Source organism: Monodon monoceros, unplaced genomic scaffold (assembly GCF_005190385.1).
Source record: "Monodon monoceros isolate NGI ecotype Baffin Bay Population unplaced genomic scaffold, NGI_Narwhal_1 Super_Scaffold_11, whole genome shotgun sequence".
Taxonomy (NCBI): Eukaryota; Metazoa; Chordata; class Mammalia; order Artiodactyla; family Monodontidae; genus Monodon; species Monodon monoceros.
The window spans coordinates 67,028,132-67,051,061 of record NW_021703767.1 but is presented as its reverse complement, the minus strand read 5'-3'; the positions used below and the strand labels follow the sequence as shown (position 1 = coordinate 67,051,061).

The window sequence follows — 22,930 nt, the reverse complement described above, 5'->3', positions numbered from 1 at the left end:
TTTTTTGTGTAGTGCAGTTCTACTGACAGTGATTTCTCTTAACATTTCCATGTCTAAATTTCTCTATTTTATCCTCACTTTTGTAAGATTTTTTAATTTGACATAGATTTATGGGTTTATAGTCCTTCTCTTTTAGCACTTTAAATATATATTTCCATTAGCTTATGGTTTGCATTATTTTTGATGAGAAGTACACCACTATTTTTCTTGCTATTCTTCCAAGCATAATATATTTTTTCCCAGGATGCTTTTTTGATTTTTTAAATTTGTTATTCAGTTTTAGCAATTTGATTTGGGTGTGAGTCTCTGGGTGGTTTTTTATGCTTTACTATTTGGGCTTTTGAGTTTGCTGAATTTCCTGAGTCCACTTAGGTTTTTTTTTCTTTCATCTTCTTAATCTATGTGCTTATATTTTTCATTAAATTTGGAACATTTTCAACCATTATTTCTTATAATATTTTTGTCCATATTTCTCCCTTTTTTCCTATTACTCCAAATATACATGTGTAATACCACTTAGTATAGTCCCACAGATCACTGAAACTTTTTTTCTTTTCTTCTTTATTCCCTCTCTTCATTTTTTTAAACTCTGTACTGCAATGGATATTTTCTATTGACTGTTTTAATGTTCACTGATCTTTTTTTCTACAGTGTCTAAATGCTGTTATATCCTTTTAGTGAATTTTGCATTTCAGATATTGTATTTTCAGTTTTAGAATTTTAAGTTTTTGTATAGTTTTCATTACTTTATTGTAATTCACTATTTGTTCCATCATTATTTTTATATTTCTTTAAATTCCTGAACATATTAAAATTCCATCATCGCTGTAATTTCTGAGTCATTTTTCTATTGACTGAATTTTCTCCTAGTCAGAGTTACATTTTCCTGGTTCTTCATATATCTAGTATTTTTTTTATTGTATGCTGAACATTATGGTTACTACATTGTTAACTCTTTGGATTTTGTAGTCTTCATTTATAGCATTTTCTTCTGGCAGGCAGTTAATTTACTTTCACATCAGCTTGATCATTTTGAGTCTTTTAAAGCTTTGTGAGGAGACGTTTAGAGTAGCCTTTACTCTAGGGCTAGATTAACCATCATTGTAAGGTTTGGCCTTACTGCGGTCTCTACTTTGTGCTCAAGTTGTTCAGCAGGATTCCTCCACTCAGTCTGGTCAGAGCTTGAACATCTTTCAACATTCAAGAGTATGTTGTTCAAGTAGTTCAGCTGATAGCTAAACTTTGATAATAGCTATTTCTTTAGTGTTCTTTGCCTGGTTCTCTGAACTTTCTCCCTGCACAGTTTAGTATTTGGTCAAAAATCCAAAGGGATTACTGTGCATATTTCTGGTGATCCTTTTATGCAAAGTTCCTTTCTCTCCAAATTTCACAAGTTCTAGCAGCCTCAGCAGGCCCAAATTACACTTTCTTCTTCCAGCTTAGAGACCACAGTGCTTTGTTTCATCTCTTTCCCTGCGCTGCCTCCATTCAGAAACTTGAGACAGTTGCACGGCTCCTCTTATCTCCCCTCTCCTTCCCCTTTCTCAGGGATTGTAGTCCTGTATTGCCTATTGTCCAACATCTGAAAACTGTTATTTCATATAGTTTGTCCAGTTTTATTTTGTTTAGGGCAGAAAGGCCATAAAAGTTGTGGTCATTTGTTTCAAATCAGTATTTATATATTTTTGAATTGGTTATTCGTTCACATAGTTCAGAAATCAAAATATTTAAAAGGTATAGATTGAGAAACTTTGCTTCCTTCCCTGTCCTAGCTACCCTGTTATGTATAACTCTTATAGTTGATTACATATTTGAGTTTCTTATATATCCTTCCAGTATTTCTTTATGCAGATACAAGCAAATATGAATATGTACTATTTTCTTCCTCTGTTCTTACACAAGCATAAGCATTCTGTATACACTGTTGTTTGCTTTGTTTTTTTGTTTAATATTTTTATGCTGAAGACTTGTGATTATCAGTAAAGAAATTTGAACGTAAGCCAGTTTAATCTGTGTGCAGATAATCTTTGCAGCAGCCTGTGGGCTTGTTTACTGAGTCACAGAGTAAAAAGCCTGTTTAATTTTGATGGATATTGTCAAATTGCCATCTAATGGGACACAGTTACCATTTACTTCCAAGTAACAATGTATGAGTGTTTCTTTCTCCACAGCCTTGCCACAGTATGTGCCATCCAACCTCTGGATTTTTACAAGTAGAAAAGAATTGTTTCTTGTTATAGAGTTGATTTGCATTTCTTTTATTGTGAATGAAGTTAAGCATTCTTTAATAGGTTTAAGATTCTTTTGTTTTTATTAGTTCTGTGAATTGCTTGTTTATATTTTGTTCTTGATTTATAGCACCTCTTTTATACAATATAGCAATGAGTCCTTTGTGATATCAGTTGCAAATATTTTTCTACTTTTTCTATAACTGTGCTTTTGCTTGTTCTATTTTGTTTTTGCCATGCATATCCAGTCATTTCTAGTCCATAGATAAATTATTTGAATCCTCTTAATTATTTGAATACTTTTTTTCACATACAGGCCACTTGACCTTTTTTTGTTGAGCAAGTTTATTTTCAAAGCAGAACACACATTTCTCTTCACACCCCTTAAAATGTCAGCACACATTAGAAACCAGTTTCTTTATTCACTCATTCATTCATTCCTTCAACAACCATTTGTTAAGGACCTATTAGGTACCAGGAATTGTGCATTTCTGTAGAATGCAAAAGAAGATTGTCTCCCATCCCTAATGGCTCAGTGTTACGTGGGAGAGGCATGAAAGAACCATTTTAGATTATGTATCAGTGCTATAGGAACGCTGAGGAAAGCACTACCACAGTGGTTAACGGGCAGAGGTCAAGGGTGGCTTTACATATATTACATATCCTTGAAAGCTAAGCAAAAAATTTTTACATGTTACAGAGCTGAATTGCATCATATTAAGAGCAAGGTTTTAGCTTTTTTTGATTTGAGCTTTTTTACATGATCTCACGGTTGTATGTTGGAACTAAATTTCTGTCATCCTGTTCAGTGTTATAAAACTTGGTTTTGTCTTTGTACCGACTTTTCTAAAATCATTTCTGTTTCAGGTGGTTTAATATTAGCTGCTGATTACTCTCAACTTGAGCTGAGGATCTTAGCTCATTTATCCCACGATCATCGTCTCATTCAAGTACTAAACACTGGAGCTGATGTTTTCAGGAGTATTGCAGCTGAATGGAAGATGATTGAGCCAGAGTCTGTTGGGGATGATCTGAGGCAACAAGCAAAACAGGTGGTCTTTACTGAACATGTTTAATATAAATGAGGAGAATTTTTACGATTTAAAAAAATTTTTTTTAACTCTCTCAATCATTTGTGGTTGAGGAGTGATTTCTCCCTCTTCGGATTTTTCACAACGTTCACCTGAGCCTGTCTCATGGTATTCATATTTTCCTTTGTAGAGTCAATAGAAAGAATCAGGTAGAGTTAGTCTGAGCCTACTTAGTTCTGGGAAATCTATATGCATTAGTGGTAGATACTGTGGTGGTGGTGGTGGATATTGTGTGTGTGTGTGTGTGTGTGTGTGTATTTTTAAAATCTCTTTCTAGTCTGTAAGCACACATATATTTATCTTTTTATATTCACACGCATTGAGCCATGGTGCCTTTTATAGAAGGATGCTCCCTGAATGTTTGTTGAAAAATAAATATTGCTGAGCTGCGGATTATAATCAATAACTATTAGCTTTTTAGTTATTTTAAGAGTTATTTATTATTATTTTTAAAAATAAATTTATTTTATTTATTTATTTTTGGCTGTGTTGGGTCTTCGTTGCTGCTCACGGGCTTTCTCTAGTTGCGGTGAGCGGGGGCTACTCTGTTGCGGTGCACGGACTTCTCATTGCAGAGGCTTCTCTTGTTGCGGAGCACGGGCTCTAGGCGCGCAGGCTTCAGTAGTTGCGGCACACTGGCTCTGTAGTTGTGGCTCACGGGCTCTAGAGCGCAGGCTCGGTAGTTGTGGGGCACGGGCTTAGTTGCTCCGCGGCATGTGGGATCTTCACGGACCGGTGATTGAATCCGTGTCCCCTGTATTGGCAGGCAGATTCTTAACCACTGCGCCACCAGGGAAACCCAGCTTTTTAGTTTTTTGAGGCCATTAGTTAGCTAATCTGCCTGTAAAACTTCATACTGCCCTTGGACTTTTCACATAGGCCCATATTAGTTCCTACTCCTGGATGACTGTTGGGCACAGGGAAAATCGAAGGCCACATTTACACTGTTCCCTGGCCTAAATTAACAACTGATACTTGTTTATCACATGACCTGTGGGAAATCTGATGCCCTTTTCAAGAGAGCAGGATTGTTGGCTGAGGTAAAGGCACACCACTTCTAAGATCCTGCTTTACTAGTTTTACATTTACACTTCTTGTTACTCACAGCTGTGATTCTTGACTGGCTCATTAGGCATGAAACACTTCCTCTCACCACTGCCTGTTTAGCACCAACACTTGTTTCTTCCACTATTTAGAAAGCCAGTTTTGTCTTCCCTATCTAATCCTCTCAGATTAAATCCTGCATTTAGCAAGAATCAAACCCTAAGTTAAATAGGTAATAGTCCAATATTTAATCCTCGTAGTAAGTACACGAAATAGGTTTTATTATTATTATTCCCATTTTACATAGGAGGAAACCAAGGCACAGAAAGTTAGTAGTTTGCTTAAGGTCATATAGCTATAAGTGGTGGAGCCAGGATAAGTTCAGAATGACAGAACTTAGACATTCTGACTCCATAATCTAAACATTTATACACTGATGATAGCTGCCTCTATTTAATAAGTTCTTGCATGATTTAATAGTGTTTATGATATACCAGTTTTTTTTTCTTGAATCGTCATGTACTGAACCATCTAATCTAGATCTCAGTCTTGCTGAGATATCAGCTAGCACTAAGTAATATCTGAATTAAGAAAAAAAAGTGTAAAAAGACCTAAAAGGAAAAGAAAACAGGAGTGAAAAAACTCCCTCTCAATGTAATTAAAAAAAAAATATTTTGGGAAGTATTTTGGATTTTGCTAATCAATTTTTGCAAGTTATCTTGTTAAATTTTATTTAACAATATTTATATGATCTTGCTTTATGTCAGGTGGTATCCTACACACACACACACACACACACACACACACACACACACACACGTATATAAAATAACTCATCTAATCCTAACAAACTCATGATGTAGGTATTACTGTCCTCATTTTATAGTTGAAGAAACTGAGATACAAGGTAGATTGTGCAAGATAATACCTCTTGTAAATGGTGGAACTAGGATTTGAACCCAGGCAATACTTATTACTAAATCAGTTTCTTTATTGACCTATTTAGACCATTTTCCTCCACTACTCCCAAAATTTTCTCAAAAGTTTGTGTTTAACCCAAATGAATTCTGCAATTGTGGGATTTCAGGTGGCTGTGAGATGAAGAGGATATTTATTTCCAATGACGTCCTCCCTATTATGAAGCCATGTAGTCTACTCTTCTGCTTTTTTAGTGCTATTCAAAGGTGAGGAGAGGAATGTTTGTAATGCTTCTCTTTCCTGACTCCTAGGCACTTCTTTAAGCAGCAGTTAATGAAGTATTATGAGGAGTAGAAAGCTTCTCTGAAGAGTTCTGGATAAATGACAGTCAGAAATATTTCCTTTTAAACCACTAAGGTTATTTTCTTAACACACACACACTCATATTCATTCATATTCTGCCCCTTCTTCTCTTTCTCCCCGCACCTCAAAAAGTATTGCTAAAAGGCAGTAAAGGCGCTCTCTGGATATCAGCTTCTATGGATCTAACCCACCAAAGCAAATCTAATCATTTCTTTGACTCACTATGAAAAGTTTACCAAATCTCAATCCTAATGAACTTTTTATGTTTGCATTTTATGTAGTTATGACCTATAATTTACTTACTGAGTGTGATGAGTCCCTTTCAGATTTGCTATGGAATCATTTATGGAATGGGAGCTAAATCTTTGGGAGAGCAGATGGGTATTAAAGAAAATGATGCTGCTTTTTACATTGACTCCTTCAAATCCAGATATACCGGTAAGGAAGCATTGAATGTTAATTATCTTCTAGATACTATTCTTCTCAACTCTCTTTCCATATTATATTTTTAAAAATTTGTGTTACAGAATTTTCTATTAACAGAAGTTTTCATCAAGCATTGTTGATTAAATAACATCAACCTTACTTAGAGATGTGCTTTTTTCATAAAAGTAGGGATAGAAATGGAATAGCAAAATGAAGTTGATGTATATGCTACTGTGTCATTGTGAAAATCTTATAAAATCTAGGAATTGTCCTGTGCTTTAGGTTTACATAGCTTTATCTTGAAACAGTAAACCATTGAGCAAATGTACCAGAAACTGTGAGAGAAAAATTGCTTTTATAGAGCAGTTTGAATATCACCATTTTAAATTCTCTCTTCTTTTGGCAGTTTATTAAGGTAATTTGCACACAATAAAATTCACCTTTTTTAGTTGTATAGTTCTATGAATTTTGACAAATGCACACAATCATACTGTCTACATTACAGCTGAGGTATGGAACCATCACCTCATCATCTCAGAGAGTTCCTTTATGCCCCTTTGTAATCAACCCTGTCCCCAATCCCCAAAAAGAAAAACTTTTATTCACACATGACATGATCTTGTACATAGAAAATCATGTGAATTCAACAAAAACAGCTACTAGAACAAATAACTAAATTTGGCACAGGTTCCCACCATACAAGGTCAGTTTGTAAAAATCAGTTGTATTTTTTTTTTTACCTTTTTTTGGCCATGCCAGCATGGCATGTGGGATCATAGTTCCCGACCAGGGATTAAACCCATGCCCCCTGCAATGGAAATGCGGTGTCTTAACCACTAGACCACTAGGGAAGTCCCTGAATCAGTTGTATTTTTATATACTAGCAATAAACAATTAGTGAATGAAGTAAAAATAAAACCATTTACAATAACATCAAAAAACATGAAATACTTGGGATAAATTTAACAGAGTATATGCAAGACTTTATTGAAAACTCCAAAGCAATCCTGAGGGAAATTGAAGAATACTTAAGTAAATGTGAGGTTTACCATGTTAATTTATTAGAAGGCACAATATTGTTATGATCACGGTTCTCTGTAAATTGTTCTATAGATTCAGTGCATTTCCAATCAAAATATCATTAGACTTTTGTGTCAAATTTGACAAGCTGATTCTAAATTTATATGGAAATTCAAAGGGCCTGGAATAACTAGAATAATTTGGGGGGGAAAGTACAATGTTGATTATTTACACTCCTTGGTTTCAAAATTTATTATAAAGCTACAATAATCAAGATAGGTATAAGGGTAGACGCAGGGAACAATGAAACACAATAGAACATCAGGAAATAGACCTATACATATATGGTGAATTGATTTTCAACAAAGTTGCCATGGTAATTCAATGGAGGAAAGATGGTCATGTCAACAGTTGGTGCCAGAACAACTGGATACCAGTATGGGAAAAAAAAATGAACTCTACTTTATCTCATACTATATTCAAAAATTAACTTGATATGAACCACAGACCTAAAAGTAAAAACTAGAACTATCAATCTTGCAGAAGAAAAGGGAGAGGAGCTTTATGACATTGAGGTAGGCAACAATTTCTTAGGTGATAATAACACTGAATTAGTCATAAAAAATAAATATTGATAAAAGACACCATAAAGAAAATATAAAGTCAAGCCACAGACTGAGAGGAAATATTTATAGTTCCTATTATCTAACAAAGGACTTGCATCCAGAATACATAAAGAACTCTTACAACTCAATACTAAGAAAGTAAATCATGCAATAAAATAAAGTTCAAAAATTTGAACAGACACTTCACAAAAGAAAATATGTGCATAACTACATCAAGTGTTATTGTCATTTGTTCTCAGGGAAAAGCAAGTTAAAACCACAAAGAGATACCATTATAGAAACATTAGAATGCTAAAATTTAAAAACATTGTGTCTCTTTTACATTGCTGATTGGTTGTAAAATGGTACAACCACTTTGGAAGACACTATGGCTCTTTCATATAAAGTAAAACATACACTTAACTGTATGATTCTATAATTCTACTATTGGATGGTTGCCCAAGAAAAATGAAAACATATGTCCAAAGAAAGACTTGTATGTGAATGTTATAGCAGTTTTATTCATAACAGCCAAAGACTGGAAGTGTTAAACAACAAAAATCCTAGTGAGTAAATTAAAAAAAATTTTTTCCCAGTTTTATTGAGTTATAATTGACACACAGCACTTTATAAGTTTAAGGTGTACAGCATAATCGTTTGACTTACATACATCATGAAATGATTACCACATAGATTTAGTGAGCATCCGTCATCTCATATTGATACAACATTAAAGAAATAGAAAAAAAAGATTTTTTCCTTGTGATGAGAACTCTTAGGATTTGCTCTCTTAACAGTTTTCATATATAACATTCAACAGTGTTAATTAGCTTTATTGTGTTGTACATTTCATTCCTAGTACTTATTTATCTTATAACTGGAAGTTTGTACCTTTTAACCACCATCACCCATTCCCTCTCCTCCCACTCCCCACCTCTGGTAGCCACAAATCTAATCTCTTTTTCTATGAGTTTGTTTTTGAAGTATATTTGAACTACAAACTATGTTAACTCCTGGTATACAACACAGTGATTTGATATTTCTATACATTTCAAAATGGTCACCATGGTAAGTCTAGTTGTCATCTGTCACCATACAAAGATATTACATAGTTATTGACTATATTCCCCACACTGTACATTTCATACTTGTGACTCATGTGTTTTGTAACTGAAAGTTTGTGCCTCTTAGTCTCCCTCACCTATTTTTCTCCTTCCCCCAACTCCCTCCCCTCTGGCAACCATCTGTTTGTTCTCTGTATCTATTACTCCATTTCTTTATCAACTGAGTAAATTTATTAAAGATCAAATTGGCTTTATTCAATGATTCATGAATCGGGCAACATCCCGTCTAGCACTAGAAAGGAGCTCCACCGAACTGTAGAAGAGGAAAGTTTTTTAAAGGCAGAAAGCGGGTAGGGGGGTAAAGGAAATATTAGCAAAGAATGCATTGTTTCAGGCAAGGTCACTCTCCTAAGGGGAATGGAAGGGCCTATTGGGCAGATAACCTCACTAGTGCTGACCATGTAATACCAGGTTGACTGGTTAAAGGTTACATCCCTGAGGGTGCTGAGGCTGCAATTTGGTTAGGTAGTAAGTCTTAGTTTGCTGACATAGGGTTTAGCACAAGTGACTCCATTTTGGCCCTGCTGTCTCCTTTTTAACAGGAACAAATATCTGTCAACAGGATTATGGATAAACAGATTTTGGTATATCTCTTCAATGGAATGCTACTTAGCAAGAGAAGGCAGACACAAGTGAGAACATACAGTGTAATTTATGAAATTCAAGAACACGAAAAAGATACAGTGTAATAAAGTAGATCCATTAGTGTTTGAGGCTGATAATGGGGAGCTGACTGTGAAGGTGACTAAAATGTTTTGTATCTTGTAGTGGTTGTTAGAGGGGTGTATATGTTTGTTAAAATGCATCAAACTGTTCACCGGAAGTGGGTGCCTTTTATTGTATGTAAATTATAGCTCAGCTTTGTTTACTGTATGTAAATTATACCTCAGCATTGATTGTTTTTTTAAAGTAGTTCTTGCAATCTCTGACTATTTGAAGGCTTCCTACAGGAGTCAGGTAAGAGAATTCATAGAGGTGTAGTCTCTTAAATCTCATCCTTTTCTTTGCTCTTTACTCAGCAGTATCACAGTAATTCCTGAAGAGAAGATGAGAGCCTGATTGCTTTCTGAAACTCCTATGCTAGTAGTCAGATATCACCAACAGCTGCACTTGGCAGGGTTTCTCCCCTTCCTTTCACCCACAATCTGTGCCAGCCACACAATATAAATCCTCAAATGAGGGGTTTTAATTGGGAGGCATTAGTGTTTATTACTTAGGATGAGCAGAGCTGTGAGAAAGCAGAAATTGCACAAAAGAATAAAGATAGATTAGCAGTCTCTGTACTTAAATGTGTTTTAAAGAGTATAGAAAAAGAATGTTCCAGGAGAGAAGAACCTCTTTAGCTCAGAGACAGGAATGGGCAATGAAGAGACTGGCCCATCTGAAGCAAAGAGTTCATCCTGGAGAGTCATAAGACCTAATAACGGACCTGTATAGCAAAGGATGAATGCTGGTATAGGGAATATGAATGTGTTTGAGTAATATACTATATGTAGTCTTTTTGAATTTTAAGAAGTGAGTTGTTTAAGTTTCTAATAAAATATTACAACTTCATGCATTAGTTTCAGTTAGGTCCTATTTGAATCATAGCATAGATGGTAACAAGGAGCTGTTGGAATGTATTAAGCCTGGTAAAGATAAGCTTAAAGAGTAAAAGAGGGTTAGTGTGATCAAAGAACAGAACCCTGTGAAAAGTAGCATGGAGTAGTCTTAAGGTCCTGTAATAAAACCATCTAGGTTTTAGTACCTGCTCTGTTGTTCTGGAGTTTAGTTTTGTATTTTTTGTTGTTGGTGATGGTGGTTGCAAAACAGAGATTATGTCATTTCTAAAGTCCCTTTTGTTTCTAACTTTCATAGCTATATGAGGTGATGAGTGTTAATTAAATTTATTGTGGTAATTTCACAACATATGTATATGTGCTGCCTAAGCGAGCACTATTTCACAATATATGTAAAGCAAACTGTCATGCTGTACAGTGATGTGTATAAGTTATTTCTCAATAAAACTGGAAGAAAAAGTGAATGAAAGTTTATATGCAAAATTTTGATGATGTGATATTAATGTTAATCATGGTGAAGTTTTGGTATATTTCACTATATTGAAACTAGTGAGTGAGATTAAGGATGGACATTGGTTGTAATTATTTCTTCATTTTCTTTGTAGGGATTAATCATTTCATGAGAGAGACAGTGAAGAATTGTAAAAGAGATGGATTTGTTAAGACCATTTTGGGAAGGCATAGATATTTACCAGGAATCAAAGACAACAACCCTTATCACAAAGCTCACGTATGTTGAAATTTCTCTGGATTTTTAACTTAGTATTTTAACTTAAATTTTTAACTTTAATGACATGTACTTTTTCAACAAAGACTGAATCCTGCTAATGTCCCTTTTAGAGATCACTAGCATATTAATAGGATCTTCTATTTTATTAAGGACTTCTGAAGTGATGGTACATGCCAGTATTTGCTGAACACAGTCTCTATAGGAGACTAATGTAAATATGAGTTCACTTAGTAATATTTCAGTTAAAGATGTTCTGTTTTAGTAAGCCAATTATTTATTAGCTTTGGTAATAAGTTATATATAAACTTAATTCTTACATTTGCTAATTGTTCTTTGTTTCAGATATCTATACTAATTTTTCATATTACACCAGATTGCATTGTCTTCAGAGATTAGCCAGTTATTGAATTGTGGTATTTTTTGGTTCATTCCTTTTGTTTATTTATTTTAAAAGCGCTGGCTCATCAGAGGTTGTTATTAGGATACCCAAAATATTAAAGAAGATATTAAAATGATATTTAATATCATTCAAAAGATGTATTGATGGTATTTACTCAAATTATGATTGAAATCTCTTTCTGAAATCATTGGGATCCATAAAAGTGTATCTGTACACTTTTTGTGTATCTGAGCATTTAAATTTCTGTTATAGTCCAAACCTTCCTATTTTCACTGGTTATATTTTGCCCTTACTCCATACTTTTGTGTGTCAGTGCCCACTACACATTGTATGTAATGAAAATATCCAACCCCCAAATTGCTAAACTACTGTCTTGAGCTAGAATCTCTCAGAGCAATAATGCTCTTAGGGACCATGGAGGAATAGTTGGGGTTTTGTTACTTCTTCACTCTCTCGCCTCCCATATATCCACATACAGATGTCAGATATTTATCAGCCTTTTACCATATCTCCAAGTGAAGTAGGCACTGTAGTTGTTGCACTAGGAAAAGTAAGTCTTAAAATGTACTGGAAGAGATAAAGCAAACTAAAAAAATATAAAAGCATGTATACTCAGTTATTTAGGCTTCTAGAGGAGATAGGACTTAAACAGATTCTTGAAGACTATTTAAAATTTAATTGATGGCATGAGAAAAAGATAATCACAAGTGACCAAGAGTTTGAGTAAGGATTGGCTAGAAGCCAATCTGATAGGAGTGGAAAGTTTGAGTTGTCACTTAGGAATAGATAATTTTCTACTGGTCAGATGGAATCAACTATTGGGGAAGGCTTTTAATGGCAGGCTGAGAAATTTGAGCTTGATCTAATAGGGATTGATTATGTTTTTTGGTATTTACACAATGAAAAATGGAGGATAGAATGATTAATGTTAATGAACCATATAATTTTTTAAAAACTAATATTTTTGAAGTTAAAACTGCGAGAGTAAGACTTTTTATACCAAATCCTTAGGAGTCAGAGTTCTAACTGATTCATTATGTTGTTGCTGAGGGAAAAAAAAATTGCACCCCTCTGAATCAGAAATGGAGTAAATATAGCCAGATTTATTGTTTGGTTTTCATTTAGTTTGGTTTTACATTTTATTTCAGCTTTTACTGTACTGAAAAATATACATAGAGAAAGCACAAGAAACAAATTTAAATTTCAGTAAATTATAGAGCTATACCTATGTAACTACCATACAAACCAAAATATAGAATATTGTCAGCACCCCAGAAGCTCCCCTCATGCCTCTTCCTAATCACCATACACTGCCTTCCCAGAAATTACCACTATAACCTCTAACCCTGTGGTTTTGTTTTGACCTCTCTATATATCATATATATGTATTCTGTGTTTAGCTTCTGTCACTCAAAATTACATTAGGCAAGTCATTTATGTTGTGTCATGTTGGGGTAGGTATATGGCTCTGTTATATGAATATACCACAATTTATCCATTTTTCTGTTGATGGGTTTCTAGTTTGGAGAACTTTCTATTTGGATGGGTTTCTATTATGGATCTTGATGATTTGATTATTCTTGTTCAAGGTTCCTGGTGCACATATGTTTCTGTTTATGTTTGGTAAAGCGGTAGACATAGAATTGCTCTCATCTTCAATTTCAGTAGATAAAGCCACGTTGTGTTTTATGGTAGTTGTAGCAATTTGTCCTCCCATATAAGTTTGAGTTCTCATTGCTCTGCATCCATGCCAACATTTGCTATTAAGTTAACATAATTTTAGCTTTTCTGGTGGGTGTAAAGTAGTATCTTGTAGTTTTGCTTTTTCTTGAATACTATGTTTTGATATATGGTAAAGTTTTCCCAACTTGCTTTTTTTCTCTCCCCCAAGAATATTTGCCTGTTCTTGGGTTCTCTGCATTTCCATATAAATTGTAGAAGCAGCTTGTGAATTTCCATACAAACACAAAATCCTGCTGGGATTTTTTAATTGCAGTTGCCTTGAGTTCATAGATCAAGATGGGGTTAATGACATATTTATAAATTTGAGTTTTCCAGTTGATAAACATGTTATATATGTCCATTTATTTAGGTCTTTAGGTCTTTTAAAATTCTCTCACTAATGATGTATAGTTTTGGGGAAGAGATCTTACAAGGTTTTTATTAAATTTATAGCTAGATATTGGAAAAGTTTCATGCTGTTGTGAATGGCATCTCTTTAAATTTTTAATTCTTTTCCTTCCCTTTTTACGTTTTCTAACCCTTTACTACTGGTATAGAAAGATAATTGCCTTTATTGTTGTTCTTTTGTCTAGAAACCTTGCAAATATTACTTACTAATTACAAAATTTTATCTGTAGATACTTTTAGGTATTCTATCTACACAGTTATTATCTGGGAAAAAAAAGTAGTTTTATAACTGTCTTTCCAAGTCTTATTCTTTTTTTTTTTTTTTTTTTTACTTTTGCTTGACTTACTAGCTAGGACAGTGTTGAATAGAGTTAGTGATAGTGAGTATCTTTGCCACTTTTCAGGTCTCAGAGGGAAATTTTAAACATTTTACCAATAAGTAGAACTTTCCTTTAGGTTTTTAATAGTGTCTGTGTCAGAAAAAGTAAGCTCCCTTAAATATGTGCTTGTAGGCTGCAGAGTCTCCATCACAACTACTCAAGCCTGCTGTTCTAGTGCAGATGCAGCCATAGACCCTACATAAATGAGTGAGTGTGGCTGTGTTCCAGTAGAGCTGTATTTACAGAAACAAGAGATGGGCCAGACTTGGCCTGTAGGTTTTAGTTTGCCCATCCCTGGTCTGTTTCTTCTTTAAATGCAATCTGCCTTTTTTCTCTAGGTTGCTTTTAATACAGTATTTTTCTTTCCTTGTGGTTTCCAGCAGATTTTCTGTGATGTGCTTAAGTTTGTGGGTTTGTTTTTTTTTGTGGTACGCGAGCCTCTCACTGCTGCGGCCTCTCCCGTTGCGGAGCACAGGCTCCGGACGCACAGGCTCAGCGGCCATGGCTCACGGGCCCAGTCGCTCCGCGGCACGTGGGATCTTCCCGGACCGGGGCACGAACTCGTGTCCCCTGCATCGGCAGGCGGACTCTCAACCACTGCGCCACCAGGGAAGCCCCTGTGGGTTTTTTTTTTAACTTCATGTGCCTGTGTGTGTGTGTGTGTGTGTGTGTGTGTGAGTGTGTGTCTGTGTGTGTTTAACTGATCTGTTTTTGAGGGTGTTAGGACTTCGTGAATCTGCACCGTGAGATGTTTTGTTGATTTTGGAAAATTCTTAGTCATTTCTTCTTCAGTCATTGCTTCATCAACATCTCTCCTCTCTTTCTGGAACTTCTATTATAAATTTTAAAAACTTTTCTCTTTAATTCCTCATTTTTCGTATCCTCTGTTCCATGTTTATATTTCATCATGCTTAATTCTGGATATTTTCTTCTAACTTATCTTTCAGTTGGCTGATTTGCTCTTCAATTTGCTGTTGAGCAACTATTGAGCTTTTAGGTTCTAAATGGTATAAAACTTTTCCAGCACCCCAGAAGGCCTTTTTATCTTCTCTCCAAGTCAATACTATCTCCCCACTGCACACATACACCAAACTATAGGGAAAGCACTGTTTAAATGCTTTAAGTTCTGTTGTTTTAATTTTTTTGGTTATAGAGTTTCCATTTGGTTCTTAATGGTATTTTGTTCTCTGCCGAAATATTCAATTTTGTCTTTTATTTTCTTGATAACATGATCATTTTATAGTCTAATAGGTTTGATAATAGTCTGTAGTCAAATATGGCTCATACTTGAATCCCTGTAGTCTGTTCCTATTGCCTTTTGTTTTTCTTAGTTTTCTGTAAAAACAGTTGTATTATCTCACCTCCTTACCAGGCCTCCTACTTATTGGGCTGTGAACCCAAATATTTCAAGACCATCAAGTTCTGCTCAGCTTCTTAGCCTGTCAGCTGCCTCTTCTGGAATCTGTTGATTTCCCTGGGAGAAAGGATGGCCTCCAATGCCAGGATCACCTCCTTGGTTTCCTTTCTCTCCCAGTTCTCTAGGTTCTATAATTCTTCACTTCCCTTTTCCTGTCTGATTCATTCAAAGAGGCATTTTCTGACCACCTTTTTCTGGTTATCAGTGGAAGGGTTAGTCCTAATGGCATAATCTCCTATTACCAGAAACCTGTATATTTTTATGTATATGAAAACACTCTAGTGATGAGAAGGGACTGAGATTGTGGGACACAAAGCTGAGACTGCCAAGTTTTCTTATTTTGGAATAGAATCAGGGAAGTACAGTATCATGAGAATGAATTATATATTTTAGTTGTATTTGTTTGTGTCACAGTAAAAACAACTCCTGTATTTCAGTGACTTATAATAAGAATATTTATTTTTAATTCATATTATAGTTTGGCTCTGGGTTGACTCTGCCTCTGCTCTGTATTTTCTTCATTCTAAAATGCAGAATAAAGAAAAGTACCTACCTGGGATAAGCCCTTTTTTGTGACAGTGTTAGATAGCTTTTAAAACTCCTTGCATGTGCTGTATGTCAGTTTTACTCACATTTTATTGGCCAAAACAAGTCAAGGCCATTCTTTTAGAGTGAAAAACACTTTGAACTACATGGCAATGGGTGGGGGCCATGGGACTTCACAGAGAAAGGCAGCAAGTAATAGCAACAATAACATAATCCACTGCACAGAGGCATATAGTTTCAAGAACGGGAGCAGTCAGAACTTCGAAATTCAGTCACTCTTTAAACGGTGACAACTGAGTGAGTTTAGAATGGATTCATCAGCATTTGACAAAACAATAGTTAAAAAGTCTATCTCTTTAACCAGTATGTAATATACTAGGAGTTGGATGTAGCCCAGGTGACAGGGAACTAGAGAACACCTCTCAGGTTACATAGATCCCTCCAGTGAGTAGACCCTTCCCATTTTCTGAGCCCTTTTGGAACAACAGGAGTGATATTCATGGATAGATTACATCTTGGATATTAACCTAGACCCCTATTCCTACTGCCCCAGGATGTTCACTTTTAGCAGCTGTGGTTGCCTGCCAAGAAGCTCATGGCAGCAGTAGTTTCAGGGAAGTTCTAATTTAATACCTGGGGATCTAGGATCTGCATTTTCACCAGCAGCTAACGATTAGGCCCAATAGCCCATAAAAAGCTCTGACTCGTACCAGAGGGCTGCAGACTTGCTGTGGCCAAACTCTACATAGGACTGAGAGGCCACTGATATGGGGGATGTGCTTGAAACATTCTAACCCACATCACAAAGAATGGTATTCTAATTATATCTATTTAGTGTTAAGAGGAATTGTATTTTGAGGAATGGATCCTTTAAAGTGAAGTTTAGAATACTGATAATATATTTTTAAAAATAATTTTGAGCTTCTAGATACATTTTAAGTGTAATGTAGTTTTTGGTTCCTAACTGTCGAAGATTTCTAAACTGAAGCAATCTGACCTTCTTTTGTTTAGTCTATCCTCATGTGAATGATAGCCCAGAATCTAGAGCCCTGGATCATTCTGGTTGTTATTCTTAAGATACAGCTTATAGTGGATGCCCTGGGTCACATCCCAGTTCCAGATTTCCAGTCTGCACGTGTGAGCACTAATCTGTGGACGCTAAAGGCAGGTATGAAACAATGCTGGCGTGTCTGATGGAGCATCTGTTATTGTTGTTTTTCATAGGCTGAGCGTCAGGCTATCAACACAAGAGTCCAAGGTTCGGCAGCTGATATTGTCAAAATAGCCACAGTTAATATTCAGAAGCAATTAGAAACCTTCCACTCAGCCTTCAAATCCCATGGTCATCGGGAGAGTATGCTCCAAAATGACAGAACAGGTTTGTTCATAAATGAGGCCCTTGCTATAACATGGTGAGATTAATTACGTCAGAAAAGAAAAGGGGAAACGATTTATATTTATTTCTCAGCAGTTCTCAAACATTTTGGTTTCATGATGTCTTTACACTCTTAGAAAGGATCCCAAAGAGCTTTTGTTTATGTGTGTTAATTATATCTACTAATATTTACCATATTAGAAATTAAAACTGGGAATTTAAAAACATTTATTAACATTTACAGGTAACAATAATAAACCCACCATGTGTTAACATAAATAACATATTTTTATGAAAATAGCTACATTTTTTTCAGAACAACAAAAAAATTCGTGATGAGTGGTTTTATTTTTTCTGAAAATCTCTTTAATGTCTGGCTTAAGAGATGACAGTTGGAGTCTCTTATATTTTTCTGCATTCAGTTTGTTGCAATATTACCTGTTCTGTAATCTCTGGAAAATCCTCTGTAGAGGATGATGAATGTCCCAGTTTGTGGGAGACTGATGGTTTCCCAGGATGTGGGACTTTCATCGCTAAAACCAAGATAATTGATCACCTTGTTGTACGCTTATGAAAGAAGGAGACTGAAAAAGGAAAATAACCTTTGGGTGTTATTGGGAAAATAATTTGACTTTGCAGATGCTTTGAAAGAATCTCTGGGATCCTCTTCGATCCTCATACCACACCTTAAGAAGATGTTGATTTTCCTGTTCATGACTTTCCATGAACACATGCACACATTCACACTCTTATATTTGTAGAAAGAGGATGTATGGTCAAACTTATTTGGGGAATAACATTGTACTGTGTGCTTTGGAGGATTTAGAAGTAAAAGTTGTCAACCTATTTTTGAATTTTAAATCTGCTAAGGAAAGGAAGATATGATACCTGACTGTGAAATATTTACCTGACTCTTCACAGCAGAATGATGCAGTGTCAAAATGAAGATATAGGTGGTATCACTCTTTAGAGTGAGTGGAAGACAGTGTGGGTATGTCATGAGGATGGCTTGATTGTGTCATGTTCAGTTAAAGGCAGTAGTAGGTCAGTGGGATCAAAGGGAGCTCAGCCTGAGGAAGCAGACCACACAGGGAACAGGAGGATCATGGCATTCTGGGTCAGAAGCCAAGTAACCAAGGGAAATCAAGAGGACAAAGGTATAATGATCAGAAAGCAGAAAAACTAGAGCATCCAGACAGCCAATGATGCAAGATAAGTGGGGCCCAATGGGTCAGATCAGATTTTAGCCAAACTGGCAAACAGATGCACAGCCTTTGCAGCCCTGGTATGGAAGCAACTTGCCATGCCTAATCTGCCTTTGTTCTCTTACCCTGTGAGAGCCACCTCTGAGAAAACTTGGGCTGCAGGTAGTGACAGCTAAAGAACTCTCTCTGAGGGAAGCACCAGATATTGAGGGAGACGGTATTTGTGCTGTCCTGAAGAATAAGTATAGGAAATTTGAATGGCAAAAAGGAAGGACTGCTCTGAGAAACGGGCAAACAATGGAAGGCAGATACTCTAAAAGTATTAATGTTGAACCTTATTTTAGTGATCAGAGGGGCATAGTCTGTACCACTAGGCCCACTAGTTAGGAAATAGTGACTGTAATAACTATATTATAATAACTATAATACAGTGATTTTTTTAACCATTTTTGGATTCATGAGTTCTTTTGAGAATCTTCTGAAAAGGTATACATCATCTCCACAGAAAAATATACAGACATAGACCCTTTCATATATCTTGAAGGAATCTGTGTATTTTCTGAAGTCCACATTTGGACCCTAGGTTTAGAATTACTTGTCTAGAGTGTGTGGTCCAACTGGGGAATCACCAATTCTACCATGGTGACACTTCTGGCCAGAAAAAGACATCAAGGAGTGTCAATCAACTCCATTTACTGATGTCTTTGTTAGACTCCTCATTTCTGGGAGGAGGTAGGTGGAGACTTGAGTTTACCTGATAGGTGGGCTAGGTGGCAACCAGCAATTAGTTATTTTCTTGATAGCTCCAAATTTTGTGTGTTTTAATCTCTTAATTATAATTTCCCAAAATCTCTCTTAAAAAAAAAAATACTCCCATAGCACAGTGACATGCTGATCAGTTTTGCTACTTTTCTCATGGGGTAGGATTGTTACCAAAGAGAAAACTGCAAGGGATGTTCTGTCCCATCAGAGGAGGCTTCTTCATCCTTCAACTCCATGATGAACTCTTATATGAAGTGGCAGAAGAGGATGTTGTTCAGGTATTTTTGCAGTGTTCATGTCCATTCTACAGAAAGCTAAGACACTGTAAGTCAGGCTAAGATGCATGAGATTTCTGGAACCCTTCCCTAGCCCCAGGATGGCTATAGAAAAGTAGAATCCTTAAGGGTAGAGAAAGAGCTAAGAGTGCTCAGCTTTAAACTCATTTTAAAAGAAATTCCTGATGCAGGGGTATTTTTGTCTGCGAGAAGTTAGATGAGAATTTGGAGTCTTGCCCTGAGGATTTCAAAGCTCTGAGCATTCTAGTGAACCTGGCAGAGCTTCTGTTTGTTAGGGCAGACTAGTGTGGGATACCTGGCTCTTTTCCAACTTAGAGTTTTAAGCACCATGAGGTAAAGAGCTCCAGTCTGGTTTATCCCCTCAGTGGGTGGGCTGGCAGACAGTTCTTGGATTGGGCAGAGTTTGTTAACCTCTTTTTTTTTTTTTTTTTTTGTAGGTAGCTCAGATTGTCAAGAATGAAATGGAAAGTGCCATAAAACTCTCTGTGAAACTGAAAGTGAAAGTGAAAATAGGTGCCAGCTGGGGAGAGCTGAAGGACTTTGACGTGTGATTGTAGGGAAGCCTGGTGTAGGTACAATCACATGGAAAGAATAGAGATTACCCTTTCACCTACTTCATGAAAACGGAAACCCTCAAGTTTTGATGAACTTATGATAGTAATTTTATAGTGAGAGTTTCAAAACATATATGAGTTTATTTTCTGTAGTATGAAAAACATTTTTGAGGCAAAATATCAAGTTTAATGATTATATTCACTCTCAAAGAGTATCTATGAAATTGCCTTTTATAGTTTACTGTGGCCCTAAACAGTTTCAGAACACATGCTTGAAACAGGTACTTAGCACTTTGGATCTTCATCTGTCTGGTTGAGCATGAAGAAAATGAAACTGCTGTCTCAGGGTCATTTTCATCCCAACCAGGATTCCGACACTGGTGATACAGACCCCTGAAGGAGCCAGAGGCAGATAAGGATTTGGCTTCACATAAACCACCAGGGTTAGGTGTTGTGTGTGATTTTCATCCAGTATCGGTGTAAGACTTTTGAAGTGGTATTTTTAAATAGCACTGGCTAGTAAATTAAGAATTCTGTAAAGTGGTAAGACTTGGTATGGATGTAGTCTGGGAATGGATTTTCATGAAGTGCCATTTCTTCTTCCTTTCCCTCTCCCAATTCATGCAATTAATATATTTCCAATACTTAGGTATTATAAAACAAGCTACACCTCTTCAAGAGGTATTCTGATCTTAAGATCAGATATTTATACTGCAGTTTAATATAACACTGCCAGAGAAGGAAAACACCCCCTCATCAGTCCCTCAGTGCCTTTCTCTGTGGCATGGTGAGAATACTCACGCTAAAAGATTGTACTTTATAATCCCAGTCAGAGGTGAATAACTGACCTTTTTATTTTTGCTGTTTTAATAAAATTAATTTATGAGAAACTTTATACCAGCAGTTCAGTTTTCAAAATTGTGTTTGGTCTAAGTATCAGAAGCCTGTGTATCCATTTACTTATTCTATAGTTTGCTCAACAGTGTACACATAGGAAGTGTTTATTATATTCTTAATCAGTTATCAAAGAGCTCTTTTATGTTTATTCATCAGAATTTTAAAAGACAGTTGCTTTATAAACAAAGTGTAATACACCATTAGTAGTTGGATATTAGTGCACAAGATCCTCAGATATTTTGGTGCTGGGGGGAAGTGGCAGAAGAAGACAGAGGTAAGAGGGAAGTTATATCATTATTTCTCGAGTTTTTTCCATATTCACCTGTACCACGTTTCTCAGAAGAGTTGCAGTGCTGTTAGTATTCTGGTGGCCTTGAGAATCCAGCACAAGAGAAACCTCAGCCTATTTACATGAGTGTTCTCCAAATATGAGTGCAGACATATAGAGCACTTCCACCTCATCTTCTGCAGCCATGGCTCTGCATGTGTGGTTACATGCATTTTCTCATCCTTTTTGACCTTCAGTTGGGCTTAAAACAGGCACTCCTTGCTTTGCATGATTCAGTTATGAAAAAATTCAAGTTACCATGGTTTACTTAAATAACACTAGTGTCCATACAACACAATTCAAATTTCAGTTGGCATGGTATATTAACTGAATAATTGCATAAAGTTCAAACTTCAGTGGTAGCTCTTCAGTCTACAAATCACTATGTTAGTAACAGATGCCCTTTGTTGTAGGCAGAATGCACCTCCCCTCCCCAACTGCTCACATCCTAATCCCCAAAACCTGTGAACATTTTCGTCACATGGCAAGAGGAACATTGCTGATGTGATTAAGTTAGAGATCATGAAATGGGGAGATTATCTGGGTGGTTCCAATATGAACACAAGGGTCCTTGTGAGAGGCAGACAGATGATCAGAGTCGGAGGAGGAAATGTGACGATGGAAAGAGTGAGATTGAGGTTTGAAGATGCTGCACTGCTGACTTTAAGGATGGAGGAAGGAGCCATGAGCCAAGGAATGCAGACAGCCTCTAAAAACTGGAAAAGGCAGTGGAATGTACAGCCTCCAGAAGGGACACAGCCCTGGCAGCACCTTGATTTTAGCCCAGTAAGATCATATTGGACTTCTGACCTTCAGAACTGTAAGATACTAATTTGTGTTTTTGTTTGTTTTTCAGTTTTATTGAGATATAATTGACATACAGCACTGTGTAAGTTTGTGTACAACATAATGACTTACATATATTGTGAAATGATTTCTACTATAAGTTTAGTTAGCATCCATCATCTCATTAGATACAAAAATGTTTTTTTTCCTTGTGATGAGAACTTTTAGGATCTACTCTCTTAGCAACTTTCAAATATACCGTCCAGTAGTGTTAACTATAGTCTTCATTCTGTGCATTACATCCCTATTTTCTATATATAAAATCATGTGATCTGCAAATAGAGACAATTTTCCTTCTTCCTTTCCAATTTAGAAGCTGTTTATTTCTTTTTCTTGGCTGATGTCTAGTATAGGACTTCCAGTACTATTTTTTTAAATTAATTAATTAATTAATTAATTTTTGGCTGTGTTGGGTCTTTGTTGCTGTGCGCGGGCTTTCTCTAGTTGCTACTCTTCATTGTGCTGCGTGGGCTTCTCGTTGCGGTGGCTTCTCTTATTACGGAGCACAGGCTCTAGGTGTGTGGGCTTCAGTAGTTGTGGCATGCAGGCTCAGTAGTTGTGGCATACAGACTCAGTAGTTGTGGCTTGCAGGCTCAGTAGTTGTGGGGCATGGGCTTAGTTGCTCTGTGGCATGTGGGATCTTCCTGGACCAGGGCTTTGACCCATGTCCCCTGCATTGGCAGGTG

The 22,930-nt window shown here is 36.2% G+C and overlaps 1 protein-coding gene across 1 annotated transcript in view; it reads left to right on the top strand.

Annotated features, from left to right (window-relative positions):
* Positions 1-21,058, top strand: part of POLQ (DNA polymerase theta) — a 114,647-nt gene extending 93,589 nt beyond the window's left edge. The window contains exons 25-30 of the mRNA XM_029213607.1: positions 3,096-3,280; positions 5,971-6,082; positions 10,984-11,108; positions 17,206-17,359; positions 19,486-19,601; positions 20,057-21,058. Coding sequence (XP_029069440.1) covers positions 3,096-3,280; positions 5,971-6,082; positions 10,984-11,108; positions 17,206-17,359; positions 19,486-19,601; positions 20,057-20,170 — 806 coding nt within the window. The 3' untranslated portion in view covers positions 20,171-21,058. The remainder of the gene's footprint in view (positions 1-3,095; positions 3,281-5,970; positions 6,083-10,983; positions 11,109-17,205; positions 17,360-19,485; positions 19,602-20,056) is intronic.
* The last annotated feature ends 1,872 nt before the right edge of the window (positions 21,059-22,930 follow it).